General features: G+C 35.0%; 1 protein-coding gene across 3 annotated transcripts in view; it reads right to left on the reverse strand.

The window, feature by feature from the left end:
• The window catches only part of POLR3B (RNA polymerase III subunit B), a 116,553-nt gene that overhangs the window by 86,693 nt on the left and 16,018 nt on the right, over positions 1 to 13,842 (reverse strand). For all 3 annotated transcript variants that reach the window (XM_045553042.1, XM_045553043.1, XM_045553044.1), the window contains exons 7-10: positions 12,469 to 12,560; positions 11,347 to 11,464; positions 9,555 to 9,663; positions 366 to 488 (exon numbers count right to left, since the gene is read on the reverse strand). In XM_045553042.1, coding sequence (XP_045408998.1) covers positions 366 to 488; positions 9,555 to 9,663; positions 11,347 to 11,464; positions 12,469 to 12,560 — 442 coding nt within the window. The remainder of the gene's footprint in view (positions 1 to 365; positions 489 to 9,554; positions 9,664 to 11,346; positions 11,465 to 12,468; positions 12,561 to 13,842) is intronic.

Here is a 13,842-nt window from a genome sequence, read left to right on the forward strand (position 1 = left end):
TCCGGGGCCCAAGGGCTGGGGACCACAGCTCTACACTAAAGTTGCTATGGTTTTAAAAAAAAAATCATCACTCAAGCAAATAAGGAAGAAAAATGCTACTTGCTATTACATCAAAACAAAGGCCTCTTGGCCCCATATTTCCCTCTTCTAAATCAGATACCGCAGGCTGATAATTTGTCTAGGCAAACTCCTTCTTCTAGTCCCTAAAGAAATGAATCAAAGAAATGTCTCTACCATACCTCCCATCTCCCCAGCACCCTTCCGAAATGTACAAGCCCCAAGCCTTTGCATCCAAAGCTTTATCAATGAGCAGCATTAAATCTCCAATTCCATTTGATAGCAAAGGACAACATGAAAAGACACACCTGCATCTGTGTGAAAATCTGAGCTTTCTGGCACTCTTCCAAACTGGGCCCAAATGCAGCCATCACGTGCTCCTCTGTTCCAATCATCTGCACAATTTCCTGGTCACTCTCAACACCCATGGCCTAGGAAGGAAAGAAAAGATAGAAAGAGTGTTGGCTTTGTGTTAACTCACTGACATTTGCTTATGCTAATTTGGCATTGTTTGTGAGTATTACTTCTAAGCAAAAGCTAGCTCTTCTCTCAGAAACAGTGCCATCTGGCATTGGCAGCCATAGCCCAAGCTGCAGAAGAACCTGAAACAGAAATTTTGATTAGAAAGAGGAAAACAAACATTCTAAAACATTTTTTGTATGTGTACCATCTTCTAAAATTTGTATATATTCTAAGAGTTTCATCATGAAAAAAGGAGGTCAGAAGGTATAGTGGAGACAACTGGTCTCAATTGCGAAGGCAAACTGAAAAGAAAAACAGCTAAAGGGCAGTGAATCAGAAAATATACATTGCTAAAAATAAGCAGAACCCCAATTAGTATGGCCCAAGATTAATTTTTCTGAGAATTGTCAAATCATTCATATTCAGGCTAAAAGAATTTTTGTAGAGATATCAAACCATACTTTATGCAGGTTTTAAAAGAGGTTTTTAAAAACTAGGAACACACTTAACAGGTTTAAGAAACCCACTTAAGTGCTTCAAGGTGGGAGTGGCAAGGTAGGTCTTTGTAGATTCCATATGGTACTAAGGTTCACTCCTTCACACATTTGCCTGGAATTCTGCCATAGCAAGAAATAGAGTATGATCTCACTAAACCTCTCTTGTAACAGTAATAGTCGGCTTCTTAGAAGTTAGGGGAAGAGTTACATTTGCATTAAAATTCTTTCTTTAGCTATGTAGAGAAGATACAACCAGAAGATAAATGTCTGGTTAAGCTTTGATGCTCTAGTTCTCAGTTCTCCTCCACACAAGAGAGAGAGGAAGGGAAAAGCAAATCCTAAGTTCCAATGTAGACCATCAACGACATCATCCTGAATACAACAGAAAGGGCATCTATCTAAAAGTCCAGAGACCTGAGGTGTTCATCCTAATATAACGCCAAAAACAGGCAGTACAACTACTACTGTCATAAAACTTCTTCTATCTGAGTTTTTAAAATTTTTATAATGAAATGGCACAACCAGGTCCTTTCCAGCTCAAAATTCCATGATTCTAACATTCTACACTTGATGTTCAGGGGTCTGTATTCTGTAAATTTGATTTACATACTTTAGGATCAGATGTAAACTTACGGAAAGTTTTAAAGATTTAGGGGAAAGCTAAATAGATGCTATGTCCCTTTTAGGCCAACTGTGGCGGTTTTAAAAATTTTTGCAAATTCTTTGACATTCCCTTCAAAAGATGGAGACTAATACTCCTTCCACTGAGTGCGGGCTAAATTTAACGCTTCACTTCTGTAGGACTTCGGAGACTTGGTCATAAAAGGCACTGCAGCTTCCTGCTTACTGTGTTTCTTAGAGTGCTCTCTCTGGGGGAAGCTGGCTGCCACGTCATGAAGACACTCAAGCAGTCTGGGGCCAGGTCCAGTGGTGAAAAACTACAGCCTCTTACCAACAGCCAATGAGGAACTGTGGTTTTCTGACAACTGCCATGTAGGTGAGCGATTATGGAAGCAGACCCTTCAGCTCCAATTCGGCCTTCAGATGACTGTAGCCATGGTTTCTTTTTTGGAAAGGTGTCTTGCTATGATGCCCAGACTGGAATGCAGTGGCTATTTACTGACACGATCATAGTGCACTATAGCCTTGAACTCCTGGCCTCAACAGATCTTCCTGCCTCAGCCTCCCGTAACTGGGACCACAGATGCATGACACTGTGCCCAGCATCTGACATCTTGAATCATGAAAGACCCTGAGTCAGAACCACCTAGCCAAGCAACTCTTAAATTCCTGATCAACAGAAACTGTGCTATAATTTGTTATACAGCACAGATAACTAATATACCAACTTTTGGAATTAAATTTACTATTTGAATTTTAAACTATTTGTTCAAATGTATAATTTGTTTTCTCCAAAATTTTTTTTTTGTTTAACAAACAAGAAGTTCTCAGGATACAAACCCCTTTTTTGTACTTTAATTTCTGCAGGCTTTTTACCTCCAATTTGATATGATACATTTCTTCAAAAGGATACTAGAAATAAACTCCACTATTTAAAAATTACACAAATTCATTAAAACAGCCTTTCATGGATTATAGGAAGGCAATCCTAAAAAATTATCAGTTCTAATTTTTAAGCAGATTATTCTTAGCTTAAGCACACTAAGTTGCACTTACTCTGATGGCAATGGCACATGTGTAACACCATCTATACTTTCTCCTTGGCCTGCAAATAGCCAGTCACAAACATTAGAACAGAATTTTTCTCTGAGAAAAACTAAAGTTAGTTTTTACTTGTCAAAATCTCTCAAAATAATGTTATATGGGTTTCAGTGGAATCAGAATATAAGAAAAACAATACTAAGGTAACTAAATTGCAGTGGAATTCAGTCTGTTTCTCTAAAATCTTTGATATTAAACTTTTAACCAATGTACTTCACTTCTCAGTGGAAAGGCCAAACACTAAAAGAGATCTATATGGGACAGATATCAAACCAAATATGCAAAATGATATGGTAGAAAAAGGTCTGAGACAGAAATAGAATCCTAGAGTTGAAATGGCAGTAGCTTTCTGGATCAGCCCCCCCTTTTTAGGCACGTTAACATCTAAATCATGTGAACTGAAGGCCATCTAGATCATTTTAATAATTTTTATTTCAGTACTCTCCAAGTGACAAAGACTATAAATTGATTGCTTACTTTAGTATTTAATAATACAGGTTGTGTATCCCTAATCCAAAAATCTGAAAAGCTCCAAAATCCAAAGTTTTTTTTTTTTTTTTAAGAGATGGAGTATCACTATGTTGCCTAGGCTGGAGTGCAGTGGCTATTCACAGGTGCGATCATAGTGCACTACAGCCTTGAACTCTTGGACTCAAGTAATCCTCCTGCCTCAGCCTGCCAAATAGCTGGGACTACAGACACACACTACTGCATCCAGCTTTTAAAATTCAAAACTTCTTGAGTGCGGACATAAAACTCAAAGGAAATGCTCACTGGAGCGTTTTCAATTTCAGCTTTCTGGATTTAAGATATTCATCTGTAAGTATCATGCCAATATTCCAAAATCTGAAAAAATCTGAACACTGGAACACTCTGGTCCCAAGCATTTCAGATAAGGGATACGTAACCTGTCATGAAAAAGTCCTTCCTCATCTGAAATATGGATTGCCACTTTAAGTTGTCCTGATGCTAAATCTAAGTAGTAATTTTATAACTGCATAAAATTCTCCAATGTCCTAACATGGATCTAAACAGACTGCTTAGGCCCTCCAAATATTTCTAAGCTATGAAGCAAAGATATGCCAAGCACATGGTAAATGACACCATATGTGCACAAAGCATGATTACTACCAAAGCTTTGCTCTAAAAGGACTAAACTCTTCCTATATCGAGTCTCTGAAATACAGGGGTGATAACTCAGTCAAGTTATCATCAAAGTGCTCCAGCTGCAAAGACTGAACTGACTTTATGACTATTTAGCCTTCAGTAGTCACAGCTACAAATAAATGACATATTGCTATGGAAACGACAGCTAAATGCCCAACTATTTTACTCTACAGACATAATTTAGACATCTGAAAACTGGCTTTATATGGAACTCTTTGTACTGCAGATATCTGAAATCATTTCTCCTAATAAGTCAAAAGTAAATGCTACATAATAACCTTATGAAAAACTAGCAGAGATAATACGTTTCAGGAGAAGGTCACCCACAGTCTGGCAATCAGCAATAACACTGAACAAAAATAAGGGGAGGCGCTCTTTAAAAGTGGTACAAGTTCTTCTTGGACAGCCACAAAGTATGACTAAAAGTGTGACTTTTAAAGACAGAAAAAAGAAAGAATACTAATGAGCAGAAGAGAATAATACGCACACTAATGGTGATATGTTGAAATATGTGAAAGTGGAAAAGGGAATAACTTCTTAACACATCTAATTAGAAATCTCTAATTTTTCTTTAAAATAGACTAAAGTCAATCTATTATTACTAAAAGCAGTCCTAGCAGATAACAAGAGAACTGTGGTGGCCCTCTTTGCCTTTGTAATTATTTCTCTTTAAAGACGGTAGATTTCCATAGAAGTTCGTTTCCAGGAAACACTGCGCAGCACCCTTGAAATCTGATCCTCTTTTCCACAAAAACTTTCAAATTACAGATGCCATCATAGTGGAACTGCTGAATACTTGGGAATACAAAATGTAAAGCAGGAAAGATTCATGGGCAAGAAAACCTTTGTAGTGGTTGAAGTCCATAAATAAGGCTGATCTATGTCTTAAAAGCTTTATATGTCATATTCACACTCAGCATGTAATCTGGAAACCCTGCTGTTTCTGTCACTTTTAGCCAATTGTGGGTTACAATCAACAACCATCAAGTCCTAATGACTGTCAAGGTCTGTGTTAGGGCCACACAACACTAAAAGAGAAATGATGTGTCTTTCCTGGTATCCTAGTTTATTTTCCAGGGCTTCTGACAGTAAATGGGTAAGGAGAACTACAGAAAGAAAAAGAGCACCCCCCTTTCCAGGCACTCTACTTTTCAAAAAATACATGATCTCATTTGCTCTTCACAGCAATCCTCTTAGGTAAAATTCTCACTTTACAGATGAGTTATTACATCTAAGACTCAAAGAGATCGGGAAATTTGCCTAAAGTCACATAGCTAATAAGCGGAGAAGGTGGGATGCAAGCTAGATCTGTCTATTTCTAAGATCTCTAATACTCTATGCTACCTCCCAGGTGGAAAAGTCTAAACAGTGGTTATCAAACAAGTTTCCATCGGTTTATTAAAACATCCCAATAGTAGGAGACCAAAAAAGTGACTACATACATATTACCAAAATATTTAGTTCATTTATCTGAACTAAAAACTTAAAAATATTTATTTTAATTCTTATACACTACTAATTAGAATGTAACAGATATATTTCAGGCAAAAATCTGGAAACATGTATCAAGTTTTTTTAAAAAGATACACTTCCACTCCCAGGAATAAAGTCTCACTAGATAACCAGCAATGTGCACAAACATGTATGTATAACAACAATCATCCCAGGGTTGTGTATAAAAGTGAAAACTTGGGTGAAAAAAATGACACCTAAATGTTTTACTGTAGGAAATTGGTTAAGTAAATTAACCACATGTATGAAACATCTACACAGTGCTCACTAAAAATAATGATGTAGATTCATAGTTATAGTCATGGAAGGCTATTCACAATTCATTGTTAAGTGAAAAAAAAAATTGATGTGTATATTACAAAAGCACAGGAAAAAGGTCTGAAAAAATATATCCAAAAATGCAGTGATACTTTTCAGGGGTTTTCTAGATTTTATAATGCAAGGACTACTTTTATATTCAGAAATGAAGAAGTTTGAAATCTCAATTACTGGCTACGTAAATACACATATTGTTAATTTATAGCCCCACTCTAAAAAGGATTTAAGTCAGGTTTTTTATATATATTCACACACACATGTATACATTTATAACATAAATATTTTAAAAATTTGATAGACGTAACTGTCTTAATAAATTTTTGTCACCTAGCCAAAAAAAGAGTACTTAATAAGTCTTCTGATTTTAATGAATGCAGGCATCTATCTATGCATTTTACACATGAATGACAGAAGATTATATGCATGATAATTAGTTTATAATTTCTGGTCTAAAGAAAGCAGTACCATGCATCAAGTGTCTAAAACTGTCAAAAGTCCTTTGGATGCATGGGAACATACTGCCATCTGCTGGAGATACAATTCTACATCATTAGGTAACATTTTCTTCATTCATCACTATGTATATAAAATGCTGAGTTGGGTATTGTGGGATCACTACGAGAAAAGCCAAAATTACTTCTGTGCTTAAAAATACAAACCTCGAAGACAGAAAATAAAAAGTATATTTAAGAATTCTCTCGGCCAGACATGGTGGCTCATACTTATAATCCTAGCACTCTGGGAGGGTTAGACGGGGAGATAGCTTGAGCTCAGGAATTCAAGACCAGCGTGAGCAATAGTGAGATCCTGTCTCTATTAAAAATAGGAAGAAATCAGCTGGGCAACTAAACATAGAAAAAATTAGCCAGGCGTGGTGACATGTACCTGTAGTCCTGGCTACTTGGGAGGCTGAAGCTGGAGGACTGCTTGAGCCCAGGAATTTGAGGTTGCAGTGAGCTATGATGAGGCCACTGCACTTTAGCTGGGGTGACAGAGTGAGACTGTGTCTCAAGAAAAAAAAAAAAAAAAAAGTTCTGTCTAGACCCTCTGATATAGTGGTACTGCTATTATGATTATCATCACCACTACCACCCGAAAAGAAAATAAATGGCTCCATCTCATTTATAGAACCCAAAAGCACATTAAGCTACACTAAACATAAAAAAAATTCCCTACAACCTCCTTCATGCAATTGCATTTAGAATATGGATGTTTCCAGAGTTAAAGAACCTGACTTGCCAACATCCATCCAATACTTACAAATAACTAGGGCCATGCTCCCTACCCCCAACCAGAAGACTGACTTGAGGGCTACTTTCCTCCCTCACTCCTACACTGTCATCTGGCTACAACTTTAACAGTAAAGGCTCAATTCCCTTCTTTCTTACTCCTCTGAGGCTTGTACCCAAGTGTTTTTCCTTTTTAACCAACTTAGTAAATCCTCCTCAGAGGATTTCTTCCTCTGTTTTCTGTAATCACAACCGCAAAAATATTTCTATCATAACAACTGTTGAACAGAAACATTTAATTCTGAAGTGAAACTGAATGATAAATGAGTATTATCAATCTCTAAAATTATCTAAAGTATTCAGTATCTCCTCAATAGGCTCTCTTTATTTCAATTAAACTAGTCATCAAGATTAATTTTATAACCATATACAAGTATTGTTATTCGTGATAGTTACATTCTATAAAGTTGCTGAATTACACTGTATACTGAATAGTGAATACTGAACCTTTGCTCCTAGGAATAGAGTTCCTACAAGTTTCTACAAGCCTATTCCTACAAGGAATAGAGTTCACAACATTTCCCATAAATGAACCTTATTTTCTGTAAGCTTCTGTTAAAAAGACATCTTATTTGATGTATACCATTCACACATTAACATAGCCAAAAGGCACTATAACACAAGCCTGAAAAAAGCTTTATCTAACATGTATTTTCCCCATAAGGCATATAACAGCCTTTTTGTCCCTCAGAACACGAGACAACACTTTAGCATTACATTATACTTGGGGGCCATCTTCTGATGGATCTGGGAAAAGTATATTGAAAACCTTCTGGAAAGGATTTATCCTTCTAGACACCATTGAGAACACTAGTGATTCAAAGGAAGAGGTCAAAAATAACAACATCAACAAAAGCGTGGAAGAAGTTGATTCCAGCCCTCATGGATTCTCTGAGGGGATTAAGACATCAGTGGAGAAAGTAATTGCAGATGTGCAGGAAAGAGCAAAAGAACTAGAAGTACAAGTAGAGTCTGAAGATGCGACTGAATTGCTGCAATTTCATGATAAAACTTGAACAGATGTAGAGTTGTTTCTTATGGAAGAGCAAAGAAAGTGGTTTCTTGAGATGAAATATACTCCTAGCAAAGAAGCTGTAAACACTATTGAAATGACAGCAAAGGATTTAGAACATCACATAAACTTAGTCGATAAAGCAGTGGCAGGGTTTGAGAGGACTGACTCTAATTTTGAAAGTTCTATGGGTAAAATGCTATCAAACAGCATCACATGCTACAGAGAAATCTTTCATGAAATAGAGTCAGTCAGTGAGGCAAACTTCATTGATGTCTTATTTTAAGAAATTGCCACAGCCACTCCAACCTCTAACAAGCACCACTCTGATCAGTCAGCAGCCATCAACACCGAGGCAAGACCCTCTACCAGCAAAAAGATTACAACTCACTGAAAGATGACTCAAATGATCATTAGCATTTTTTAGCAATAAAGTATATTTTAAACTAAGGTATGTACATTTTTTAAGACATAATGCTATTGCACAATTAATAAACCATAGTATAGTGTAAACATAATTTTTATATGCACTGGGAAACCAAAAAATTCTTACGACTTGCTTTATTGCAATATTTGCTTTATTGTGGCGGTCTGGAACTCAACCTGCAATAGCTCTGAGCTATGCTTGTATCTGAGAAAGACTATACGACAAACATGATTTCTATGGAAATATCTTCTGGGTTCTACGCCAACAATTCACAAACAATGTGAATTTTCAAAAAGTCAGTTGTACACTGAAAATTTGTGTTTACATAGAAACTCAGCAAAACCTAGGTGTCCATAAAAAAGAAAACAAACTTGGTTCATACTCTTTGACCGAGAAAATTCCACTGCAGTGAATTTAGCTTAACGATATCCTTGCCCACGTATAACATGATATTACAGCAGCTTTGTAATAGCGAGAGGTGTATATATCCACTGATTAGAGATTTGTTAAATTATGGCACACTCATAAATGAGCTTTGTCAAAAAGAATGCAATAACTCTGTACGTACTAATATAATACTATCTCCAAGATACAAGTTACAAAAAAAGAAAAAAGCTGAGGGCAAAGTGGTATGCAATATATGTAAGTAAATAACAAAAACACAGAACAAAAACCTACTATATACTCATGTGCTTGTATATGCATAGACTATTTCTAGAAAGATATATAAGAAACTAGTAATGTTTCTTATAGAAAGATACATAAGAAACTAGAAACAAGTGTCACTGTGTAGGAAAACTATGTGGTTAGATACAGGGCAGGTAGGAGGCTCACATCACTATATATCCTTTCGTATTTTCAGAATTTTTTATGGTGTATTTATCTTTAAAAAATAGATTACTATTTTTAAAAATATCTGAACCTCAGTCTTATTAGCTTTCAATTTAAAATACATCATATGACTGATAATTTATCTATGCCACAAATCTTTCTATTCCTAGAATTCCTCATCTTCTAAATTTCTAATTACATATGCAAATGAACCAGAGAAAGAATTCCTTTTAATTTTCAGAAGAGAGCTCCACCCTTACCTTAAATATGATGACAATGGGTATGTCTTCTGACAAGGTATTATGCCTCAAATAAAACCGTCCTTGTTTCACAGCCATATTGGTTCTGCTTTTTTTCTCATGGGTAGAGCTACAAGTAAACACAAGTTGGTTAAACTGCATCCTTAGTTTCAAGCCAGTAACATGCAATAGCAATGATTCTCAATCAATAAGGTTCAACTGATCAATAACAATCAGTTAAGGTCCTCTTTAATATGTACTTTTCAAAGATACATAACCTCTTTTCTGCCTTGTTGCCACTTCCATGAACATTGAAAAACACAATAAATATTTCTTTAGCTCTGAGATTATGGTGAAAGTTTTGTGGGAGAGTGAGTGACATCACCTTCTGATCTACTTTACTTTGATGCCACCTGAATTACTTCGACTCAGTGTAAAGCATATATTCATGGCCAATTTTATGTAGTTGAAGAGAAAAGCCTCAAAATAAGCCTAAATCATAATGAGAAAACTATGAAGGAATTAATTTATATACTATGGGTTTTTTAACTAACAATTTAATAAAATATACCCATAGTCTTTGTATACAGTGAAGCCAAAGAACTAACGAATCTCTTCTATTGGTATCTCTTTAAGTTATAAAATTCCTAATGGATTTAAAAGCATTTTGAAAGTGCTAATCAACCACAATAATAACACATACTGACTATCTGCTATACACTATGCACTGTTACCCAGTTTTTTTATATTAGCTCTAATCTTCTACATAATAACACTTACTTTGAAGTGTTGTCTACAAATCACATATGAGGAAACTAAGGCTTAGAGAAGCTAAGTAACTGCACACTCCCGTGCCTCACAGCTAGAAAACAACAGCTTTAGGATTTGAATCCAGATTGCCTTGGCTCCGAAGTTACAGACAATGGGAATACATGGATTGCAGAACTATTGTATCTGGGTTCAAATGGTTCAAATGCTGGCTACCTCTTAGAATTGAGGTGACCCTGAGCTTAAGGCCTGTTACTCAGCTGTAAAATGGAGATAATACCACTTATTTGGAGGACAGAGGTGACAAATAATTTCTGTAAAGTACCTAGTACTTTGCCTGGCTCCTAGTAGGTGCTCAAAAATTAGCCATTATTGTTAACTGCCTCTTCATCAGTAAGAACAATGCAGAAAATCTGAGCTAATTAGTTCACTGTAGATTGTCAGAAGAGAAACTTTAGTGCACACTGACACGTTATTTATGCCACAAATCTTTTTCTGTTCCCAGAACTCTTTAACCTCCAAATTTCAAATTACATATGATAATGAACCAAAGAAAAGAAGTTACAGAAGTGCTATAAGGGATGCTGCTGTAAAAATGAGTACACTGTGAAAGAGGCTGGTCTAGAAAACTAACAATAAAATGCTAAGTCTGTGATACAAGTCATTCATAGTAAGTATAGAACAGTCTGTGATTATATTAGTGTAGGATTACACATGGAAATGGTCAAAGACTGAAAAGGAGCATGAAAATTGAAAAGTGGTTTTATGTTCTTTTAAGTTCCTTTAATGCTACAAGTTAACCAGAAATCAAACTTAAGTACAATAACTAGTGACTTTTTAAACAATGTTTCACACTTTCATCACTAAAAATTTTAAATCAATACCCTATGCTTATAGGCTTACACAATAAATTGAATGCAGATACTTTAAATATTACAATGCCTGTTATTAGAAAGAAATAACTAGCTGCCTCTATATTGAAAGACAGCCATCTGGGATTAATGGAATTACCAATATTTCTTAAGAACATCTCCACTTTCTATACCTGGTAACTGAAGCTCCAACTGCCCCTTTTCTATCAGCTTCCACGATGATCCTGTTCTTAGACAGCTGCTCTTGGATAAGAATAACTTTTTCTACTCCTTTAACAATGAAGTAGCCACCTGCCCAAAGGAAACAAGAAAAGCTTCACCATCTATTCTTCAACCAGTGTGATTCAGTAATGGTAGGGAACTCTTGAGTCAGAGATCACTACCTTTGCCACTGCTTCATGGCAGTAGCCACCACTTAATTCAAAGAAGTCTGCTGACATTGTTTTATGGATTGATGATCAGCACGTGATTTTGTACAAATAAGCCACAAGATGATAAATTTCTTGAGGACAGGGAATGTATCTTACTGGTCTATGTATCATTAGTCCCTGACATATATAGCGGATGAATGAAAAAAATACATTAAATAAGTCCTCAGATTTCTTAAACACAGAAGTAACTGAAAATCTTCAATATAAATTAAAATTTACTTTAAGTTTTCTAACAAATCAGTGACAATGGTAGACTAAGATTACATTTCCAAAATAATATTCCATACTCAAAAAAATTCACACATTATATTTTTTTGCATACAATTCAGAATAGGATAAAATGAGACTTCATTTTACTTGTAGAATATAAGCAAAAATAAAACAATATATTTGACTTATGCAACATTTTGTTATAGTCTAATGAAGTCATGTTCTTTATTAACTTCTTTCCAAAACTTCTGAGATTGTATATCAAAGCAACTTTACAGGAATCAAAGCAACTCTAAGTTAAAATAAATCAATAAGAAACATGAGTTAAAGAATTAAGAGAAACTTTCTGTTAAGTGCCAAGTTATAAAAAGAAATAAACCACACAATAAGCATGGCAACAAACCAGAACTTGGGATATTAAAGTTTTAAACCTGAAATAAAATAGAAAACAGTATACTTTTTATTAATAGTAATATAAACTAACAATAAAGTGGGGCCAAACTTATGGACATTTTGTGAACATAGTTTTATCCAACAAATTCATTATAAAGCAGAAAGGCTGGTATTGTTTTTGAGGAAACATGGTAAAACTACAGCAACAGCAGAACAAAAGAAAAAAAGGAAAGTGGGGCAAATCTAAGGCATCACACATACCTGGATCTAAAGGACATTCATTCAGTTTGGCAAATTCTGCTGGCGTTTTTCCTGTAAGAACACAGTTTGAACTGCGCAGCATTATGGGCATTCTGTTTAAAATGAAACAAAAGGAAATATAATGTACAGATTGTCACTGGTAAGAGTTAAAAAGAACACAAACCATGCAATGCACACATCACTAAGGGGTCTATATTTCTGTGTACCATTTTAGAAAAGGAAGAGAAATAGCAATTACACAAAGAGCCCAGGGAAATAAAATATTTATTTTCTCTGGCACACTGCTCTTCTAGTATAGATATTAAAAATGCAAATGTTTGGTCTACTTAAACTTTTGCATACAGTCTTTAGTGAAAGTTAGAAATGACAGCAACATTTCATTCATGGGAAACAAAGTGATTCTCTTTAGTTACTAAGAAATAGCACAATGAATCAAAGTATAAGGAATAAGAGGCTATCAAAACTAACAAGGCAATTTAGAAAAAGAACTAAGCAAAACTTCTACAAACAGAAAATTTAAGCATTAACTTAACAATCTATGAATAGGCTGAATAATAATAGAGTTGCCACTGCTGAAGATAGAATTACTAAATTGGAAAAGAGATCTGAAGAAATTATTGAGAATGTATTTCAGAAAGACAGAGAAGATATGAAAGACAGTTTAAGTGTCACTGAAAGAGTGAGAAGGTCTAATACACATCCAAGCAGACTTCAGGATGGTGAGAATACACAGAATGGTAAGTATTCAATGAGATAATAGCTATAAATTTTAAAAAATATACAAAAGTAATAAATCCTCACAACACCCTCTATACAAGATAAATAAAAAGAAAGCCACACCTAAATGTATGATAGTCAAGGTACAAAACACCAAAGGTGAAAGGAAGATTTAAAACGTGGTGTCAGGAAAAAAAAAGGCAGGTTACCAAAAATGGAAAGATGCTTGGCTGACAGATAACATCAAAACAATAATTAATAAACAACAGTATAGTAATAAGCTCAAAATGCTGAGAGAAAATAACTGTCACCCTAAATTTGTGTATTCTGTTAAGTCATCATTCAGAATGAGGTCAATATAAAGATATTTTCAGACAAAAATTGAGAGAAGTTACTACTAATCCTTCACTAAAGGAATTTCTAAAAGAAATTCATCTTCAGGAAGATGGAAAATAAACACTGGATGAAAGTCTGACATGCAAAAATGCAAAAATACATGATGAGCAAAGAAAATGGAAAATAATGTGGGTAAATATAAACAAATATTAACTTTCAAATAATGAAAATTTCTAATTTATCAGTTAAAGAACAAGACAGAACTAAAATTTGGAACAACAAAAGCATGTCAGTCAAAGGGATTGATTTGATCCAAATTAA

The sequence above is a fragment of the Lemur catta genome, chromosome 6 (assembly GCF_020740605.2).
Source record: "Lemur catta isolate mLemCat1 chromosome 6, mLemCat1.pri, whole genome shotgun sequence".
NCBI classification, from domain to species: domain Eukaryota; kingdom Metazoa; phylum Chordata; class Mammalia; order Primates; family Lemuridae; genus Lemur; species Lemur catta.